Source organism: Geotrypetes seraphini, chromosome 5 (genome assembly GCF_902459505.1).
Source record: "Geotrypetes seraphini chromosome 5, aGeoSer1.1, whole genome shotgun sequence".
NCBI classification, from domain to species: Eukaryota; Metazoa; Chordata; class Amphibia; order Gymnophiona; family Dermophiidae; genus Geotrypetes; species Geotrypetes seraphini.
In genome coordinates, this window is record NC_047088.1 from 19,613,047 (window position 1) to 19,635,664 (window position 22,618).

Genomic DNA, 22,618 nt, shown 5'->3' on the forward strand with positions numbered 1-22,618 from the left:
AAAGTTTCTAGATGCCCGCACCGCGCATGCGCCGGTGCCTTCCTACCCGGAGATCCGGGCGTGTCTCCTCAGTTCTTTCTTTTCCGCGGAGCTGAGAAGTTCAACTTCATCATGCGCTAGCTGAATTCAGTTAAATTTGCCTTCCTTGTCCGCGTTTTCGCTTTCTTTTAATTACAGTTAACAGTTCTTTTATTTTCGTAAAAAAAAAAAAAAAAAGAGAAGATTATTTCCTCCGGCGGGTCGAACGGGCCGGCCACGTGGCTCAGGCCCACTGGCTTCGACCTCGCGGCGGAGATTTTCCGGCCTATGTCCCGGCCAATCACCGGTTTTAAAAAGTGCAGCAAGTGCCAACGCGCGATTTCACTCACGGACCCTCACTGGCGCTGTTTGCAGTGTTTGGGCCCTGACCACATTCCGAAATCGTGCAGGCCTTGCTCTACCCTTACGGCACGCTCATTCAAGCGGCGTTGCCTATTGTGGGAATCGATGTTCAAGATGGACGCAGCTAAGGATCCCTCAGCCTCCACTTCATCCGATACCTCCCCGGTTCGGACAAAACCGGCATCGACCCCTCCTGCATCGAGCGTGGTGAAACCGGCATCGCTCGCCCCGACACCATCCACGAGCTCGACGTTGGTGCCTGCCCCGGTCTCCTCGGTTCAGGTACCTCTTCCTTCCACAGTGCCACCAATGGTCATCAAAGTGCCGAAAGCTACTAAGCAGAAGCACTCGGCCTCGAAGGAGCGCGATGCCCGTGCAGGAGGACCCCCTTTCGGTGCGGATCCCTCCTTATCGGCTTCGCTACGGTCCGTGCTGGAAGCTCAATTCGTTGAGCTCATGCAGACCATCGGACCTGGGCTCATCGCTGCCATACAGGGTGACCTCCCGGTACCGATCCAAAGGGGCGGTCCGCCCCCTCCCCCACACCGTTCGACCTCGACAACCGACGAGGACGAACGGGGGAGGGCGGCGATGCCCACGAGGCAAGCCTCGCTTACCGATATGCCGCCATTAGAACCCATTACGCCTCCGCGCCAACATGGGACCAGACCTCCGATCGATACTCGAAGCCCTGGGCATAGTCAGGAAGAGTTCCTCCGTACTCCTTACCAGACTTGGGTAGCATCGCAAGAACCCGCATCGCAAACCCAGTTACGATCCACCGCTTCCAGCCCTATCCACTTGGGGGCCTCGGGAGACCATGCGATGCACATACGATCCAGGTCCCCGTCCCGCCACCGAGACGGGCACCGATCGAGACACTCATCCTGGCACTCCTCACGCCATTCGGAGGTGTCACCGCAGAAAAAACTGCAACGTAGGGGATACTCCTCATCAGAGGTGTCCCCTCCGAGGGGCCCGGAGTACGAGGAGACACCGGTGCCCGATTCTCCTTGTCACTCCCCGATGTCCACGGACCTGGAGGCCTCATCATCCTCCAGCCCGTCCCACAGACCGACGCTGGCGGAACAATTGTCCTTCTCATCATTCCTCCGACAAATGGCGGATGATCTGGATGTGACCCTTGACACGGGCTCCAGATACTCCAAAGAGTATCTGGACACCATGCATTTACCTAACCCTCCAACGGAGTCGCTTCGGCTCCCCCTGCACAAATTACTGGACCAGACCTTCATGCAGTGCTTCGAAACGCCGTATTCCATACCGGCGATCCCCAGCAAACTCGATGCTCGATACCGCATCGTGCACCATAAAGGGTTCGAGGGCCCTCAACTCTCCCACCAATCCCTACTGGTCGAGTCCTCCCTTAAACGCTCTCACCCCTCCCAGGTCTACGCCTCTGTACCGCCGGGCCGAGAGGGGAGAACGATGGACAAATTTGGTAGAAAATTCTACCAAAACTCCATGATGGCGTCACGGGTGCTAAACTACAACTTCTTTTTCTCTTCCTATCTGGAGTTCTTCTTGCCGGTGCTCCGCAAGTTCACTCCGTTCATAGACAACCAAGCTCGATTCGAGTTCGAGGAAGTGGTAGCCTCCCTCTCCCAATTACGCCTCCAGCTGATGCAATCCTCCTTCGATGCATTCGAACTCTCGGCACGCGCCGCCGCGAGTGCGGTAGCCATGCGTCGCCTGGCATGGCTCCGTACTATCGATATGGATCCCAACCTACAGGACAGACTCGCCAACGTACCATGCGCTGGAGCTGACCTGTTCGATGAGTCTATCGAAACTGTTACCAAGAAGCTGTCGGATCATGAAAAATCCTTTCAATCCATCCTACGGCCCAAACCCAAACCTCAACAGTCCCGACCTTCCAGGCCACCCCTGATTTACCAGCGGCGTTACATGCCCAGACAAACGCCTGCTGCGAGACAGCCTGCGAAGAGACAACCTCCCCAGAAGTCTCAGCAAAAACTTCAGCCACCGGCTGTACCTAAGGCTCCCCAGCCCTTTTGACGCCCCTCCCGGGAGCATAACCTCGGCCTCTCCCATAGGGGGCCGCCTCCATCTTTTTTACCACCGATGGGAGGCCATAACCACGGACCTATGGGTCCTCTCCATCATAAGAGAAGGATACTCTCTTCAATTCCACCGGGTCCCCCCGGACCATCCTCCAAGAGAGTATCCTTCAAGCTCGACGCAGACCGCCCTTCTTCTTCAGGAAGTCCAAACCTTACTTCAGCTTCGGGCTGTCGAGCCGGTCCCGTCAGACCAATTGAACCGAGGGTTTTACTCCCGGTACTTCCTCGTCCCGAAGAAAACGGGCGACCTGCGACCCATTTTAGACCTTCGGGCCCTCAACAAGTTCCTGGTCAAAGAGAAGTTCCGCATGTTGACTTTGGCTTCTCTATACCCCCTCCTCGAGCAGAACGACTGGTTATGCTCCCTGGATCTCAAGGAGGCCTACACTCACATCCCCATTCACCCGGCCTCCCGAAAGTTCCTCAGATTTCGGGTGGGAAATCTGCACCTACAGTATCGAGTGCTACCATTCGGCCTATCTTCGTCCCCCAGAGTCTTCACAAAGTGCCTGGTGGTAGTGGCCGCAGCACTCCGGGACAGGGGTCTACAGGTGTTTCCATACCTCGACGACTGGCTCATCAAGGCCCCGTCAGCCCCAGAGGTCACTTCGGCGGCCTTGGCTACAACCTACTTCCTCCAGAATTTAGGCTTCGAGATCAACTTCTCCAAGTCTCATCTACAACCCACCCAGTCCCTCCCCTTCATCGGAGCGGTCCTGGACACCACCCGACTCCGAGCATTCCTGCCCCGGCAACGCATGGAGTCTCTTCTTCATCTCTGCCAGTCGGTGGCTACTCGCCAAACCCTACCGGCGAGACAACTGATGGTGCTCCTGGGCCATATGGCCTCCACAGTACACGTGACACCCTTTGCCAGACTCCACCTCAGGATCCCCCAGTGGACCCTGGCATCACAGTGGAATCAGACATCCGATCCACTGTCCAAACGCATCGTAGTCACACCTGCTCTTCGGCAGTCTCTACTTTGGTGGATGACCTCTTCGAATCTATCCAGAGGTTTGCTGATGCACTCTCCCCCCCATCAGAAAGTCCTCACAACCGATTCGTCGAATTACGCATGGGGGGCCCACCTGGAGGGTCTCCGCACCCAAGGATTCTGGACCAGTGCGGAAAGACTACACCAAATCAATCTATTGGAACTCAGAGCCATCTTCAATGCGCTCCAAGCTTTCCAACACCGACTCCACGACATGGTAATCCTCATTCGCACAGACAATCAGGCCGCCATGTATTATATCAACAAGCAAGGAGGCACGGGCTCGGCCCTCCTTTGCCAGGAAGCTCTACGAGTCTGGGACTGGGCGGTGCGCCACAACGCCCTACTCAGAGCAGTATACATCCAGGGGGAGAACAACGTCTTAGCAGACAAACTAAGCCGTCTGCTACAACCGCACGAATGGACTCTCCATTCCAACCCCCTTCACCAAATCTTCACGCAATGGGGGACGCCTCAGATAGACCTCTTTGCGGCTCCCCACAACGCCAAACTGCCTCAGTTTTGCTCCAGGATCTACACTCCTCATCGCCTCGAGGCAGATGCTTTTCTACTGAACTGGGGGAAACGATTTCTATATGCGTTCCCACCATTCCCGCTGATCCAGAAGACCCTGGTCAAGCTGAAACTCGAACGGGCCACCATGATTCTAATAGCTCCTCGGTGGCCCAGACAACCTTGGTTCTCCCTCCTACTTCAACTCAGAAGCAGGGAACCAGTACCACTTCCAGTGTTTCCTTCACTACTTACTCAACATCAAGGATCACTACTTCATCCCAACCTGCAGTCTCTCCACCTGACAGCTTGGTTCCTCTCAACGTAACCCCTCACCAATTCTCACAAGAAGTGAGGGAGGTCTTGGAAGCTTCCAGGAAGCCCGCCACTCGACAATGCTACTCCCAGAAATGGACCAGATTCTCCTCATGGTGCGTTTCTAAGTCAAAGGAACCTCAGCGAGCTTCCTTATCCTCCGTGCTGGACTATCTCCTACACCTATCTCAATCTGGGCTCAAGTCCACATCCATACGAGTCCACCTGAGCGCTATTGCGGCGTTCCACCAGCCTCTACAAGGGAAACCCCTCTCGGCCCATCCGGTGGTCGCCAGATTTATGAAAGGACTCTTCCATGTTAACCCTCCTCTCAAACCACCCCCAGTAGTTTGGGACCTCAATGTAGTCCTTTCCCACCTCATGAAGCCCCCGTTTGAACCACTCAACAGGGCCCCTCTGAAGTATCTCACCTGGAAAGTGCTTTTCCTTGTAGCCCTTACGTCCGCTCGCAGAGTCAGCGAACCCCAGGCATTGATGGCGGACCCACCATTCACAGTATTCCACCATGACAAGGTGGTCCTCCGCACTCACCCGAAATTCCTGCCTAAGGTGGTCTCCGAATTTCATCTCAACCAATCCATTGTACTTCCAGTATTCTTCCCTAAGCCTCATTCTCACCACGGAGAATCGGCCCTTCACACTCTAGACTGCAAACGTGCCTTGGCCTTCTACTTGGATCGCACCAAGCCACACAGAACCACTCCTCAACTTTTTGTCTCCTTCGATCCTAACAAGTTGGGAAGACCTGTATCAAAGCGCACCATCTCTAATTGGATGGCGGCTTGTATCTCTTTCTGCTATGCCCAGGCTGGATTATCACTTCCTTGTAAGGTCACAGCCCATAAGGTCAGAGCAATGGCAACCTCAGTAGCATTCCTCAGATCAACACCAATCGAGGAAATTTGCAAGGCTGCCACCTGGTCCTCGGTTCACACATTCACCTCACATTATTGTCTGGATACCCTCTCCAGACGGGATGGACAGTTTGGCCAAACAGTATTGAAAAATTTATTCTCTTAAGTTGCCAACTCCCCCTCCATCCCACTGAGGTTAGCTTGGAGGTCACCCACTAGTGAGAATACCTGCCTGCTTGTCCTGGGATAAAGCAATGTTACTTACCGTAACAGTTGTTATCCAGGGACAGCAGGCAGCTATTCTCACGTCCCACCCACCTCCCCTGGGTTGGCTTCTCAGGCTAGCTACCTGAACTGAGGAGACACGCCCGGATCTCCGGGTAGGAAGGCACCGGCGCATGCGCGGTGCGGGCATCTAGAAACTTTAAGTTTCTACAAGCAACACGTGCTTGTGAGACGTCCGTACCGGGGCTCTGTCTGATGACATCACCCACTAGTGAGAATAGCTGCCTGCTGTCCCTGGATAACAACTGTTACGGTAAGTAACATTGCTTTTTTGATAATCTTGACTTGGCTGATTTTGATGTACCTCCCTATGAAACACCAATAGCTGATTTCCCCTCCTAAGAGCCACCACCGTGTCAGTACTTTATTCTGATATTTCTAACACACTTGTGTAAGCTCTGCAGTCATGCCTACCTGACTTTTACATTGCATATTATCCTAATTATTGATTGCATATTATCACATTGTATTAATAATTTTATTGTGACATGTTATGCTGCTCTGTTCCGGGTTAGTATAGTATGGGTGGGCACTTGTCCTTTTCATTTTTACCATATACAATTTCAAGTACGTGGCCCTAGGCCTGTGCTGTATGATCACTGACACAATCTACCTTCTGACCGAATATCCGGATGTCAAAGCCACCTGAAGGGGCTTTGAAGAGGGGATGAGAGGGAAAAGAGGATGAGACGAAGAAGAAGAAGACCTGGTATGATACAGGTGAAGCAGGACAAGTCCTTTGGATAAAGGTGAAGTAACCAGACCTCACAAGAGAAAACCCCCCTCCCCTCCCTCTTGCTCTAATAAATCAGTATATGAACTGTAAAAGATATTTCATAACCCACTTGCCAGCTGGCCTATAGTGATTGAGAAATGTTCTGTTTCTGAGTTAGCTATGGTAAGCAAAAACTTGTAAGAAACAAGACTTAAATTCCGATGCATGGCACCTGGCCGGATATTATGCAAAGAGGAACACAGCTTATGGTCAGAAAAATAGAATTCTCAAGAACATTATTTAGCAAGATATATCATGTGTTACCACAGCAGAGAAGGAATTTTGGACTCGGAATTGCATGTATGGTAAAGGGAAAAGGGCATTTGCAGGAAAGGGTTAGGCCTTACGGTAAACTGGACAGACGTATAAGATGACACAAATAGATAAGCCAATAAATGAATCTACGTATGTATTGACGTATAAGAAAAACAACCAATAAAGATGTATCATGTGATTTAGGCTAACGTGGTATTGACCACCAAAAAATGTATAAAATCAGGCCTATAAGCAGAAGTAAGAGGAACAGACATCAGAGGACCCTCAGGCCTGAGGATCACATCTGTTCCATTATATGCTGAATGATTTATTCTTGTAAGCTGTTACTGATTTGCTAATAAATGTATACCTATTGAAACCAGTATATAGTGTGTGGAGTCTCCATTCCGAGGTAGGCCTAGACAGCGGCCTACTTCAGAACCTTAAAAGCTACAAGGTCACTAAATTAGATGCGTTTTAACCTACTATTATTCCCTTTTCTTTACGCATTGTAGTCCCTCCCACTCCCCTTAAGTTCCTGTCATCACTTATTTGTCTGTGTTAAGTCTTTTAATCTCCCCAAATACACTGTAACTTTTTTTTTTTTTTTTTTAATTAAATTTGTACATCGCATTGAACTTATAATGCGTTTTAATCAAAATTTTTAAACTTGAAACTTCGTGCAACGCCAAGGTGGGTGTGAACATGGAAGGGGATGGACAGGTTACGGGAATGGCAAGCAATCGGATGTTAAGTTGCAGAATAGTGTCCGTTATGCACATGAGGTCTGATTCTGTAAACAGCACCTAGGCACTGCTTGGCAGGGTTGTCAAACAACTGCTGGTGCCATTTGCGGAATCGCAGCTACCGGCACCTAACTTGACTTAGTTGCCGCTAGGTAGCCTAATGTTAGGTGCCAGTATATTAGGCCAAGGTTTTGTTGTGTCAGCCTTTTAAAGTGAACAACTGCTCCACTTTATATATATATTTAAAAAAAAGGATAAAATTTGAGTATCGCACCATGATAAAATTCCTTCATTTGAAGGGAAAATCGCCTACTGAAATTAAAGCCGAGTTAGACACAGTGTATGATAGTAGCATAGTAAATGATGGCAGATAAAGACCTGAACGATCCATCCAGTCTGCCCATGGGCTGCAGAGTTTAAATGTGACTGGACAAGCATTGTTGATGAAGAATGCTCTGGACATCCAAAAACAGCAACAATCAACAAAATGGTTGATGAAGTTCACCGAATAGTGATAGAAGATCACTGATTGACCCTAACTTAGATATCAGAGGCTAATGGCATTTCATCAGAACGTGTACATGAATATTTAGGCATGAAGAAGTTGGGTCCATGATGGGTGCCACATTTGCTAATTGTTGACCGAAAACGTGTTGAGCATTTTAAGTGCTATGAGAATGACTTTTTCTGGCGTTTCGTGACTGTGGATAAGATTGGGGCTAATTACTATCTGGAAAAGGGGAAAATCATTAATGGGGAAAACTATGCTGGCTTATTACAACGTCTAAGCACCGAAATAAAGATGAAATGTCCTCATTTGGCCAAGAAGAAAGTTCTCTTCTACCAGGACAATGCTCTGGCTCACACATCAACAATCATGATGGTGAAATTGCATGAATTGCGGTTCAAATTAATTCCTCATCCACCGTACTCTCTACATTTGGCCCCTTGCAACATCTTTCTGTTTCTGAACCTGAAAAAATGGCTGTCTGGGAAGACATTTTTTTTGGATTCTGCAGTCATAGATGCTGTAAATAGATATTTTCCCAGTTTAGACGTTTCATATTTTACTAAAAGGATGAAAGGTCTAGAAAAATGTTTTAGTGATTATATTGAGTTAAATGGAAACTATGTTGAAAATAAATTTAATTTCCCCCTCCCCCCCCCAGCAACGCGACTTGATAGCAATACCCAAGCTTTTATCACGGATTTTTGATTTTTTTAGAAGTACACTGGCGCCATCTTCTGGATTTTATCATACACCCCCTGAGGACGGCTTCTTCAAGCCGAAACACAGACTGTGTTGGGGTCAGTGTTCCCGCTAAGCTGCGTTGGCCTGCGCTCGCGCACAAAATATTACATCGCAGCGCAAAGTTTCTCTTCACAGCGCACACACGCGTCGGTAAGGTAAGGGGACGCATTGGGGGGATTGCACTTCCCCACAATTGCCATGCTTCGGTTCCTCTTCTTCCTTCCTTCCTCCCCCCCCCCCCCCCGCGGGACCCTGCGGCACCATCAACTCTTACTCCCTCTAATGTCGGCCCTGCAGCTCCAGACTTCCTCGCACCTTCTCCCCTCCCCCTTTGGATCGCTATTATTTTAAATGTTATAGCCGCGGAGCTGTATCCATCAGTGGAGATGTCTAACCTCGGCCTGCCCCGGAACTCTTACTGCAACAGTGACTTCCTGTTCCTGCCTAGACGGGCGGCTGCTGCAGTAAGAGTTCCGGGGCAGGCCGAGGTTAGACATCTCCACTGATGGATACAGCTCCGCGGCTATAACATTTAAAATAATAGCGATCCAAAGGGGGAGGGGAGAAGGTGCGAGGAAGTCTGGAGCTGCAGGGCCGACATTAGAGGGAGTAAGAGTTGATGGTGCCGCAGGGTCCCGCGGGGGGGGGGGGAGGAAGGAAGGAAGAAGAGGAACCGAAGCATGGCAATTGTGGGGAAGTGCAGAGCTGCAGGGAAGAGTGTTGCGGTACCCAGCTGGAGGGAGAAGGAAGATGAGGGAGGGAATTAAAGGAGATGCCAGGGCTTGGAGCGTAGGAGGAAGGTATGCCAGTCTAAGGGAAAAGGAAGGGGGAGATGTGAGAGCATGGAGGGGGAGCGAAAGATGGAAGAAAAGGAAAGGAGAGAGATGCCAGAGAATCAGGGAAGGGGAGATACCAGACTATGAGGAGAGGTGTGGGAGAGGGAAGGCGAGGAGAGAGATGCCAGACCAATGGGGTGAAAGGAGAGATGGAAGGGGGAGGCATACAGTTTCTGGAAGGGGCATAGAAGGAGAGAAGATGCCATATAGGGGAAGAGAGACGGCAGACAGTGGATGGAAGGAAGAGAGTTACAAGAAGATGAGGAAAGGAGAAACCACAGAAGACAAAGGTAGAAAAAAATTTCTATTTATTTATTGCTTTAGGAGACATGTGTCACTGTTTCTGTGAAGCATTGTATGCAGAGTCCAGCTTCTTGCTGGTTCAATTTAACCTTTGTCTATGTATTTTTATTTTATCCCCCCTTTTACAAAACTGTGAAGCGTTTTTAGCACCAGCCTTGGTGGTAGCAGCTCTGATGCTCAGAATTTTATGAGCATCAGAGCTGTTACCTCCGTAGCTAAAATCCACACTACAGTTTTGTAAAAGAGGGAGGGGTTAGTTTGTGATTACATATTCCTTACTAGGCGAAGGTGTTTTCTGTGTTCTGTGTGTTCGAAAGACATGGTTTTCTGTTAGGATTGACGGTGTAGGATTGATCTGTGCTGGTCTGGCTTGTTTAGTTTTACAATGGGTGTATTGATGTACTGCTCACTGCAATATGTAAGATGCTGCCTTTTCCTAGGTACTCATGTGTGACGTGTGGTTTGTTACTAAAAATCATGTTTTTCTTACAGATGGGGGGGGGGTGCCAAAAAATGATGGGCCCCGGATGTTACATATGCTAGGTACGCCACTGTATGTAAAGATACCAGAAAGCTGGCGTAGCAAAAACTTCTAAGTTTTGAGTATTTAACCCTCCCACAATCTCACGGGCACTCGTTTCAAGTTTATTGAGATTTTGATTTAAACGCAATATCAAATATTTTCAATGCGTATAACAAAAATAAATTTGGGGAAATAAATAAAACCATTTGAACCAGTGTTCCCGCTAAGCTGCGCTGGCGTGCGCTGGCGCACAAAATATTACATCGCAGCGCACACGTTTCTCGTCACAGCGCACGATCGGAAGAGGCGTACGGCAGATGGCAGGGCGGCGAGAGGAGAATCGGGCGAGTTGGCTCATAACTTGCTGGCGCCCGATATTTTTGGCTCACGGTGAAAAAAGTTTGCTCACAACACCCGCCCGCTTAGAGGGAACACTGGTTGGGGTCCAGTACAAAAAGGATTTAAAGACTCTCTGAAATGTTTGCCTTATGTTTTAGCTATTTATATGTATATGTTTTTATTATTTATATGTTTACAATAAATTGATTGTCCCTGCGGCTGATATGTAGTGTCCCTTCCCCTCTTTTTGTCCTGCATTGCTATACGTGGGGTTGTGCTTTCTGTTTTGTTGTAGAGTATAGTACTTTGCTATAGAAAGCCATTTTAAAAGTGCATTTTTCAAAACTCATTTCCTGGCTATTTGCTATTGATCTCTATAAATCAGCACAAACAAAAAAAGGAAGAACCAAAAATCTGCAGTAAAAGGGTCGAAGACAAAACAAAGCAAGGAGAACTGCAGTAACATGTACAATGATACAAGCAAAGTTTATTAAAATAATTGCACTTAAAAACAACACCTTAAAATTAAACCACGGGACCCAACACGTTCGTCTTCACACAGGCTTCAGCATGCTTTTTGCGGTTCAATTTGACTCCTTTCCAACCTAGGACCCCTGAAGAAGGCGTGTACCGAAACATGGACCGTGTTGGGTCCCGTGGTTTAATTTTAAGGTGTTGTTTTTAACTGCAATTATTTTAATAAACTTTTCCTGTATCATTGTACATGTTACTGCAGTTCTCCTTGCTTTGTTTTGTCCTCTATAAATCAGCTACAGTCCTTTCTCATTTGCGGTAGTACGGTTCCCAAAAATGATTGTGAATCACAAATAATGAAACATTGAGTCTATGGGAAAATAGAGATTAGGTTCCAGCTGTACACATTGTGCCTCAAAATCATGGAAAGTGAACAGTGGATTAGAGAATGACACGGGGAAAAAATCTGTCCCCGTCACCGCCCCGTCACCGGCCCACCATACTCTGCACCGCCCCGTCACCGCCGATCCCTTCACCGCCCCGTCACCGTCACCACCATCCCTTTCACCGCCCCGTCACCGCCACTGCCATCCCATTCACCGCCCCGTCACCGTCCCCGCTGCATCCATATAAGCCTTTTTCCTTTCACTCCCTCCTTCCAATTTGAGCCGGGAACACTAGCGATCGCACGGTCCCCGCGGCCACTACCTGCCTGCCCGGTCGATCCTGGTGTTTGGCCGGCTCTCTCCCTTCTCCTCACCTTGGTTTGTGGCTTTTCTTTTTCGGCAACCTGCGCGCTTTCCCAGGGAGCCGCACACGCGCAGCTGCTCAGTGTTCGATCTTCTGCTCTGCTGCAACTTCCTGTTTCCGGTTGCGTCAGAGCAGAAGATCGAGGCTGAGCAGCGGCGGGTGTGCGCGGCTCTCTGGTAGCGTGCGGGTCGCCGAGGAGGAGGATCTGCGGACTGGGGTGAGGAGAGGGGAGAGAGCTGGCTGGACACTGGAATCGATTGGGCGGGCGGGTGTGAGCTGCGGGGACCGCGCGATCCTTCATGCCTCACTGCGGGGGACAAGACCATTCACCGCCCCGCGGGCGGTGAATGGCCTTGTCCCCGTCGCCGCAGCGACTGCTAGTTTTCTTCTCCATTTTCGGCGGGTGACCCGCGGCTAAAATGCGGTGGCCGCGGGTAAACCGCCACCGTGTCATTCTCTACAGTGGATCCTATTGAGAAAATAGGGTTATGTTCCTGCATCAGGACAGCACTGCAGATGCTTGTAATTCACTCTTTGGGACACTTGAGGGCCGTATCTGGAAGCGAACCCTGAAGAATGTAGAAAATCAGAAGTTGGTGCTGCAAGGGGCGTCCGGAGGCGGGGCTCGTCTCCCACGCTCTTCTCGGCTGTCTCCCCTGCAGCCGCTAGGCTAAATGCTAACACGTCCATTATATTCTATGGATGCGTTAAAATTTAGCACACGCTCGGCTACCGCACCCTAGTAAAAGAGGGGGAAAGAGAGAACTGGGTTTTTTTTAGAGCAGGTCCATGAAAACAGTGGCACGAATGGGGAATATTGGTCACAATAGATGCAACTGGGGATATGTGAAATCGCACATTGGGAATGCACAAATTCCGAGAATGGACTGTATATAAAAATGATTCACCCTGTTTTCCACAGTCCACATGTTTTTAAACACTTTGGGTAGAGGCATTTTGTATTTTCAAAACTATGCATTTTTATAGAAAGGAAAAAGTATTTACCAAAAAAGCACAGATGTCTGTCACTATTTTTTCTAGACAGTTCTCAAGGGTAAGTATGTATGTGCAAAGTATCTTAGTTAAAGAACTCGGTGTTTTGAAACTTAAATTTCAGTGGTGGCTTTGCTTAAAACCAAAAACAAACCAACCTCTGAATGACCAAAAAGCTCAGTATGGCATTTTAAATAAGTGTTTACAGGGATAGGCTGAACAATTTATCCAGTAGGATCCTAATAACCATTTTGCCATGGTGTCAAAATCCTAAGGCGACCTTCACTTTGCACAAAAAAAGCTGTGAGCCCTCTCCCCTCACCATTATGTTCTTTTGCTGCAACTTCAGCACAATGGGAGACTTTTATCCCTTTAGTAGATGAGTAGTTATGTTGTCTGGTCTATAAAAGCAGATCTACCCTGCAAAACCTGTAATGATGCCTGAATTTTTAATCTGCCTTTCAGGTGTCTAGGGACTCTTTGCAGTCTGATTTTCAAATGCATTCAAGAAGATCTCTGTGCTGAATTCCAAATATGGTTGCATGAATACTCTATTTTAGTTAAGTGTACCTCTTCAGGGGGTGGGAGGTGTTCATTGTTATGGTAATAGAACTGGTTCCATCTGTTCTGAGCCTGTAAGAGAATAGCCATGGGAACTTTGAATTTAAGTTAGGCTTGGAACTGTTTCCATGAAAGGAAGAAGGAATTGTATGTAGGACACTTGTTTATGAATGGAAGAGATGTGGGCTACTTGTGTTTTGCTGTTGAATTTTTTGTTATAGAAGGGGAGAGCAGGTGGGGAAACCATGCAGAGCAGGGGTCTCAAAGTCCCTCCTTGAGGGCTGCAATCCAGTCAGATTTTCAGGATTTCCCCAATGACACGGTGAGTGAGGTGCAAAATTTGTATATCCCCAGATTCAGAAAGGGGTGCAAAAAGAGTCGAACAAAAGACCCTGCATGGATAACTAAAATAGTGAAGGAAGCGATAGGCAATAAGAAAAATTCATTCAGGAAATGGAAAAAGGACAAAACTGAGGAAGTATCAAAAAGAATGTCACCATGTAGTTCGAAAAGCCAAAAGAGAGTATGAAGAGAGGCTAGCCAGGGAAGCACGAAATTTCAAACCGTTCTTTAGATATGTTAAAGGGAAGCAACCGGCTAGGGAGGAGGTGGGACCGCTGGACGACGGAAAAAGGAAGGGAGTGGTGAAGGAGAAGAAAGAAGTGGCAGAAAGACTTAACATGTACTTTTCATCTGTATTTACAAACTAAGACACATCCAACATACCGGAACCTGAGCAATTCTTCAATGGAAATCAAGCAGAAAAATTAACATCTATGGAAGTGAACCTTGTAGATGTACGCAGGCAGATAGAAAAACTAAAAACTGACAAATCCCCGGGTCTGGACGGAATCAATCCAAGGGTTCTGAAGGAATTAAAGGAGGAGATAGCGGAACTACTGCAGCAAATTTGCAATCTATCCTTGAAAGCAGGCATGATCCCGGAGGATTGGAAGATAGCCAACGTTCAAACCCTGTGCTGCTCCTTGTGACCCTGGGCAAGTCACTCAGTCCTCCATAGCCCCAGGTACGTTAGATAGATTGTGAGCCCACCGGGACAGAGAGGGAAAAATACTTGAGTACCCGATTGTAAAACCGCTTAGACAACCTTGATAGGCGGTATATAAAAAACCTAATAAACTTGAAACTTGTTATGCCCATCTTTAAAAAGGGATCAAGAGGTGACTCGGGAAACTACAGACCGGTGAGTCTGACCTCGGTCCTGGGGTAAATGGCGGAAGCACTGGTAAAAGAAAACATCGATGAACATTTTGAAAGAAACGAACTTCTGATAACCAGCCAACATGGTTTCTGCAAGGGGAGATCGTGCCTAATGAACTTATTGCACTTCTTCGAAAGAATTAACAAACGGATGGACAAATGAGACCCCATAGACATCATATATCTAGATTTCCAAAAAGCCTTTGACAAGGTGCCCCATGAACGCCTATCCGGAAACTGAAGAACCATGGGGTGGAAGGAGACGTACATAGATGGATCAGAAACTGGTTGGCGGGTAGGAGTGAAGGGCCACTACTCGGACTGGAGGAGGGTCATGAGTGGGGTCCCGCAGGGCTCGGTGCTCGGCCGCTGCTATTTAATATATTCATAAATGATCTAGAAAAAGGGATTAAGTGTGAGATAATAAAATTTGCGGACAACACCAAACTATTTAGTGAAGCTCGGACTAAAGAGGACTGCGAAGAACTGCAAAGGGACTTGAACTAGGGGAATGGGCGACGAGATGGCAGATGAAGTTCAACATTGAGAAATGTAAAGTATTACATGTGGGAAACAGAAACCCGAGGTACAACTATACGATGGGAGGGTTGTTATTGAATGAGAGTACCCAAGAAAGGGACTTAGGGGTAATGGTGGACATGACAATGAAGCCGACGGCACAGTGCGCAGCGGCCGCTAAGAAGGCAAATAGAATGCTAGGCATAATCAAGAAGGGTATTACAACCAGAACGAAAGACGTTATCCTTCCATTGTATCGGGCGATGGTGCATCCGCATCTGAAGTATTGCATCCATTATTGGTCGCCGTACCTTAAGAAGGATATGGCGATACTCGAGAGGGTTCAGAGGAGAGCGACACATCTGATAAAAGGTATGGAAAACCTTTCATATGCTGAGAGATTGGATAAACTGGGACTCTTTTCCCTGGAGAAGAGGAGACTTAGAGGGAATATGATAGAGACTTACAAGATCATGAAGGGCATAGAGAGAGTAGAGAGGGACAGATTCTTCAAACTTTCGAAAAATAAAAGAACGAGAGGGCATTCGGAAAAGTTGAAAGGGGACAGATTCAAAATGAATGCTAGAAACATAGAAATTGATGGCAGAAAAGGGCCTTAGCCCATCAAGTCTGCCCACACCAATTGACCCACTCCCTGACTTTTATTCCCCTAGAGATCCCACGTGAATATCCCATTTTCTCTTAAAATCTGACACGTTGTTGGCCTCAATCACCTGCTGAGGTAGCTCGTTCCAATGATCGACTACCCTATCGGTGAAGAAGTACTTCCTGGTATCACCATGAAATTTCCCCCCCTGACTTTCAGCGAGTGCCTTCTTGTAACCGAGGGCCCTGTAAGACAGAAGATATCATCTTTGACCTCTATACGTCCTGTAATATACTTAAAGGTCTCAATCATAGGAAGTTCTTCTTTACCCAACGTGTGGAGGACACCTGGAATGTGCTTCCAGAGGGTGTAATAGGGCAGAGTACAGTACTGGGGTTCAAGAAAGGATTGGACAATTTCCTGCTGGAAAAGGGGATAGAGGGGTATAGATAGAGGATTACTGCACAGGTCCTGGACCTGTTGGGCCTGCCACGTGAGCGGACTGCTGGGCACGATGGACCTCAGGTCTGACCCAGCGGAGGCATTGCTTATGTTCTTAATATGCATGAGATCTATGTGCATGCATTGCTTTCAATGCATATTCATTGGGGAAATCCTGAAAACCTGACTGGATTGCGGCCCTCAAGGAGGGACTTTGAAATCCCTGATGCAGAGCATGGCTCATGGAATTCTTTCCAGTCCCTCTGTGTGTCATGTTTTCCTAACCTAAAGGGAATTGGGGTAGTACCCAAGCATTCCCTTGTTTGTTTGTATTTTTTTTTGGGGGGGGGGGACTAAAGCATTGTGATAATATTTAATTATTGGATATCACTTTCAACAGATTTGAAAGGATGTATTTTACTAAAGGGTTCTAGCAGACACATCCTTGGTCAGAAAAACTCCCAATTAGTGCGTGAACCTCTATTCTAATTTTCTTATAATTTTATGTATTTTCTTATAGTTTTATATATTTTTTTAATTTTCTTCAAACAACAATTGTCAAAAATAGAAGTCACTTATCTGAGTACTTTGATATTCAGGTGTAGTCCTGGAGTAAAGCAAGCAGGAAAAACTGCTCTATGGAAAAAAGCTATCAGTCAAAACATTCTTCCAAAATATCCAACAGGGGCCCCTGTTTCGCAACAAAATGCTTCGTCAGGGATTTGAGCGATCACACACCCGCTTCCACGGAAAGCGGGTGTGTGATCGCTCAAATCCCTGACGAAGCATTTTGTTGCGAAACAGGGGCCCCTGTTGGATATTTTGGAAGAATGTTTTGACTGATAGCTTTTTTCCATAGAGCAGTTTTTCCTGCTTGCTTTACTCCAGGACTACACCTGAATATCAAAGTACTCAGCTAAGTGACTTCTATTTTTGACAATTGTTGTTTGAAGAAAATTAAAAAAATATATAAAACTATAAGAAAATACATAAAATTATAAGAAAATTAGAATAGAGGTTCATGCACTAATTGGGAGTTTTTCTGACCAAGGATGTGTCTGCTAGGATTAAATTCTGTTTAAAACTAGCCTGTCTATATGGGAAGCTTAAAGAGCCCCTATTAGACACTGAGGTCTTTTCTCCCTTTTTGTAAGGAAAGGTGATTCTTTTGTCCTGTATTTTGGAGGGTGCAATTTTTTGTGATTTATTTTGGGCATCCTTTTCTTGATTTTTTGGATATTTTTACTAAAGGGTGTCATTTTCCTAAGACAACAAGTATTTCTGTACCACATCACTACTTGGTGGCAGGACTCATGGAAATAAATGTTGCTAGGCTTCCGTTCAGGCTCTCTGATACGGCACAAAGAGAGCCTACTTTATAATTGCATATGGGCATCCAGATTCAGTTACAGAATATTATTATAGCTTACCTTCAGCATGGCTATATCTACACACGACTGCAGTTACACCAGCCATAGACCCCCCCCAAACACACACACATACTCCACCCCAACCCTTAATGGCTCAATGCATTTCTGTGGAATTGTTTCCTCCTCAGGGGAGAGAGGAACATTTTGGGACTCTGTTTCAAACTTTATATGTCTCTTGTTTTGGGTGGGGTGGGACTCCTACATTCTAAATTTGGTTCCATTCTGTGAATTTTCATAATGGTTTTGCCCACAGACTGACATTTTTTCAATCCCACTTTCAGTCTGATAGTCACCAACTCATGAAACATTGTCGAAAATAGCATTCTGTTAAGCAGAACTGTCTAAAAATAATTACTGCCTCTAATCTGCTCCTGTAGATTCCCAGCATAGAGCTGCCAAGCTCAATGTTAAATAGATTATGTGGTTTGTTTGCATTGATTCCAGGTTAAAGATTACTGTAATTAAAAATAGCTTTAAAATAAATTGTGCACACAGTGGTTACCCGAGATGCTCTGGAATTCCAAAGCAACCTTTAGCTTAATAGAATGCTACTATTTTTGACAGAGTTTCATGAGTTGGCTACTAATAGATTGAAATTTATTTTTATTGTTGTTGGTTTTTTTAAAATTGCTTCGGGTTTGTCAGTGAATGCAAGTTCTAGAGGGAAGTGTGCACTGATTTAACCCCTGCATTGCCAGTTTCTCTCTACTAAACATTGTATTGATGTGATTCTTCTAATGAACTATGAGTACAACCACTAATATTAGTTTCTGACACTGCTCTACTATTAATTGTGCGATGAAGCATATTCACTTTGTATGACACTTCTATTTGCATGCTTTTCTTTGAACCTTTATTCTTACGTTTTACCTGATACTTTTTAAAATCTATGCTTGTCTGTTCATATTTATTTGATTTTAAGATGTTATTCATTTATTTGTATGTAATTTTTGTTTTATCTGGTTGATAGTGTCCCTGATACAGCATTTGTAGATGAAATGTGGTCATGCTGGCCTTAGTATTTCTGAGGAGGAGGCGTAAACTTTTATTACACCAATCTTTGTATGGTGGTCTAACATTTTTTTTCTGCTGATTATAGTATACTAGTATTCAGATTCCCTCATCAAATATCAATCGTAAATTTTCTAACGGATTTCAGTGAGCATCCTCATGAATATTTTATTTAAATGTACTTCTCCAGGGGTGGGAGGTGTTCATTGTTATGATAATAGAACTGGCTCCATCTGTTCTCAGCCTGTAAGAGAATAAGCCATGGGAACTTTGAGTGTAAATCAGGCTTCAAAGCTGTTTCCATGAAAGGAAGAAGGGATTGTATGTGGGACCCTTGTTTATGAATGGAAGAGATGTGGGCTACTTGTGTTTTGCTGTTGGATTTTTCTTCTAGGGGGGAGAACAGGTGGGGGTCCCTGAAGGAGTTTCCATTTGAAATCAGCAGTATTAAGATGAGTAATGAATTATGAACAATAGATTTGAGCTTTAACATGGAAACTATGAAAATGAATTAAATATTTTGGACTGATGAAGAAATTGGCTATTTAATCCTCAAGGGTTTGGGTTTTGTTTTGTTTTTTTTGTATTGCCTGAGGTCGGCCACCGAAGTCTGTTAGAAAATGTGATATTTGATGAGGGAATCTGAATAATATTGTCTGTCTGTCCTCATCCATTATATTGAATAATTGTGTGTCAGTAGTTGGTTATAGTACACTAGTGCTAGAATTGCATATTCAGCCAATTTTTTAATATTATTTTTCTCTCTCCTTTCTGAGCAGTTGTGACTTTATATGCTACCCTTGGAGAGGAAGCCGTAACCTATGGACTGAATGAATCTGGAGCCACACATCTTATTACCAGCGTTGAACTTTTAGAAACAAAACTCAAGGTAATTGAATGAAATCAGTTTTATAGTATTGTCACATATCCACATTCACGATGCAGACACAATATCATTGGGCATGTTCCTATTTAAAACTTTGTGAGTGGGGTAGAGGCATTCCCTAGTGGTTAGACCAATGAGCTGAGAAATCGGGGGCCCAAATCCATCTGCAGCTTCTTGTTGATCAACTTACTTAGTCCTCCATTGCCTCAGGTGCAAATTTAGAAGTCCTTTTACTAAAATCTGTTAGAAAATGGATGTAGCACCTTTTAACATGGGACTTCTCATGCACCAAGCCCATTATTAGAACAGTTTTTCCTTTTGCAGGTCCTATGCTAATTCTTCCATAAGCATGTGAGACCAACCAAAAAAAACTAACATGGGAGCACTTAGATCCTCCTTAATAGGTGGCAGTAAATACTCCCACGTAACTCTGTATTAACCAGTTAGCATGGACTAATTGGGATGTGCTAGCTGGTTAACCCAGACAGGCCCATGGCATGCCGCCTTCCAGAAATACTTTTAAAAATTCATTAGGGCCTTATTCTCTAAAGGACGCCAATCTCGGCAGCCACCTAAGAAGCGGCCGCCGATCACGTGTCAATCGTGCATCGGCATTCTTTAGTGCATCGTGTCTTTTTTTTTTTTTTTTTCCTAACAGATACCTTAAATGTAGGCCAGCATTTTATAGGCCTACATTTAAGGCATCCGACTCATGTCTATGGGGATGCTTATGGATGCCCAAGGCTACTTCCAGTGGAAACTATGCCCATACTGGCCTTGGGCATCAGTAGGCATGTCTAGACACTTCCATAGGTGCGAGTCAGACATCTATATTGTAGGCATCCTTCGCAGCATAGATTTTTTTCCAAAACCTATCCTGATTGGCTGGTGAGACAGCGAAAGGACGTTACCGCCACTTACAATCGGGATGCCGTTTGGGGAATCGGCCCCTTAATGTGTAGAAAATGAAAAGTTACTGCAAAATGCTTTAATGCGTTTTGTGATAAATGTATGCTGAATACACAGTAAAACATTAGGGCTTAATGCCCTTTAGTGAAAGGGCCTCTTAGATTGCAGCTCTCCAAAGACAGTGAAATACCTGAATTATTTTGCTTTGAATTACTACTGAGAGATGTGAGCTTGGGCTGTATCCAAATCCACAATAATCATTTCATTGTTGCTGTTTTTTTCACTGTTCTGCAGAATAACTTGTCAAAAGTCTCATGCCTTAGACATATCATTTACGCGGGTAACCAGAATATCAGTAAGACCGGATATCCAGAAGCCCTGCAGATTTCTAGCATGCAAGCAGTGGAAGAGCTGGGAATCAAGCCGGAGAATAGTATGTAAAGTAGCTCTCATTTGTACAAGATGCTTGTGTGTTCATTTATTTGACTGAAATAGTTGGCTGCTCAGAATTTACGTACAAAGGGAAATGAATGATAATTAAGCAGGCCTAAGAATTGCCGCTGCTGGGTCAGACCAGTGGTCCATCCTGTCCAGCAGTCCGCTCACGGGGCGACCCTCAGGTCAAAGACCAGTGCTCTAAATGAGTCCAGCCACTAGGGCAACTGCCCCCCTGGTCAGAGAGAGAGCCCTAAGCCAGCTGGAAGATAAAGAAGCACAGCCTGGACTTTACGGTCCCCCAGTTATGTCTAATACCAGCTCTAGCAGGATACATATTTCAAATCTGAAATATTCTAATCACAAAATATAAAATACATTTATTTTTTTTCTTTTTGTTGTCTGGTAATTTTATTCTTCAAATCACATTGGTCTCAGGCTTTGGTTTTAAGTTCCTTCTGTCTTCATCGTGGCATGGTTGGCTCCTGAAGGTAAAATAGGCGCAAGAGGAGCTGGGGAGAAGATGCCGAGTCGGACACGGGCACAATTTTTTTTTAGCACAGGAGCAAGACTTTTTTTTCACTGCTCCCATGGGGTGGTAAAAGGTCTTGTCCCCATTCCCGCGGGGCAGTGAAAGGTCTTGTCCCCATTCCTGCGGTAAACCAGTTGCAAATGTCTCCATTCCTGCAGATTTACTGCGGTGACCCGCGTTTTACCGTGTCATTCTCTAGTTGTAATATACTCCACTGGTGCCATTGGGGCCACATATGAGTAATAGAGCTTGTTTGCTCCATCTTGAAGTGTGGGATTCACTTATTCTCTTTAATAATTTAAATACATTTACAACATTTGATTTTTCATCTATATCGTCTTGGACGCTTCACGAGAATTAGCCCTTTGCTTTGTCTTTTGAAGTATCTTAGGTCCGTGTTGACCTCTTGGCGTTTTCTTTGCTGCTTTCATTTTTAGTGAACATTCCTCCGAACAGGCCTCAGCCCACAGACCTAGCAATAGTGATGTATACCAGCGGCTCTACTGGCCGACCAAAGGGTGTAATGATGATCCATAGCAACTTGATATCTGGAATGACGGGCCAATGTGAGAGAATACCTGGCTTGGGGTAAGTATCATTTGCTCCTATTTGAAAGAAAAAAATGCCCATGCAAATAAGGTTGGCGGAGAGTAGTGAAGATTTGCTAAATTTGCATATGCTCATCGCTGGTGATGGCAATGGGCACATGCGCAGAATAAGTGCAAAAAAAAAAATAAACCCAACAACAAATCGAGCCGCCAAAGTCAAGCAACCCCCCACCCGACAGCGGAAGAGATGCCCACTCTCTCCCACCGCTAAGCAACAGCCCCCTCAGCAGTGGGAGAGATGCCTCTCTCTCCCGCCGCCAAGCAACACACACCCCAACACCCTCTCGGCAGCAGGAGAAATGCTCACTCCTGCCGCGAACATCCCCCCCGGCAGAGATACCTACTCTCTCCTGCTGCAAACACCCCTAGGTAGTGGGAGAGATGCCAACTCTCTCCCACCACAAACACCCTCCCCCCCCACACACACACACAGGCAGCGGGAGAGATGCCCAGTCTCTCCTGCCACCACACAAGACCCCCCCACGTGTCTCTGATGACCCCCACCCTCTCCCCCTTATCTTAGATAGCTGGCTAGAGGGATGCCTATTCCCTCTTCAAAATGGCGGGCCTTCCCTTCCCCGGTGCATCCTGGTTGCTCTTATTGGCACAGGATGTTTAAGTTCCCTCCTATGCGAGGGGCCTTATGCAGATGCATCGGTGAGGAGCCTAAAGCTTTGATTGGCTTGGATGCTTAAGGCCCCACCCATAGGAGGGGCCTTAAAAAAAACCTGAGCCAATCAG

The 22,618-nt window shown here is 46.3% G+C and overlaps 1 protein-coding gene across 3 annotated transcripts in view; it reads left to right on the forward strand.

Moving 5' to 3' along the window:
• Positions 1 to 22,618, forward strand: part of ACSL4 (acyl-CoA synthetase long chain family member 4) — a 108,000-nt gene that overhangs the window by 46,046 nt on the left and 39,336 nt on the right. For all 3 annotated transcript variants that reach the window (XM_033945480.1, XM_033945481.1, XM_033945482.1), the window contains exons 5-7: positions 19,287 to 19,396; positions 20,597 to 20,735; positions 21,707 to 21,857. In XM_033945480.1, coding sequence (XP_033801371.1) covers positions 19,287 to 19,396; positions 20,597 to 20,735; positions 21,707 to 21,857 — 400 coding nt within the window. The remainder of the gene's footprint in view (positions 1 to 19,286; positions 19,397 to 20,596; positions 20,736 to 21,706; positions 21,858 to 22,618) is intronic.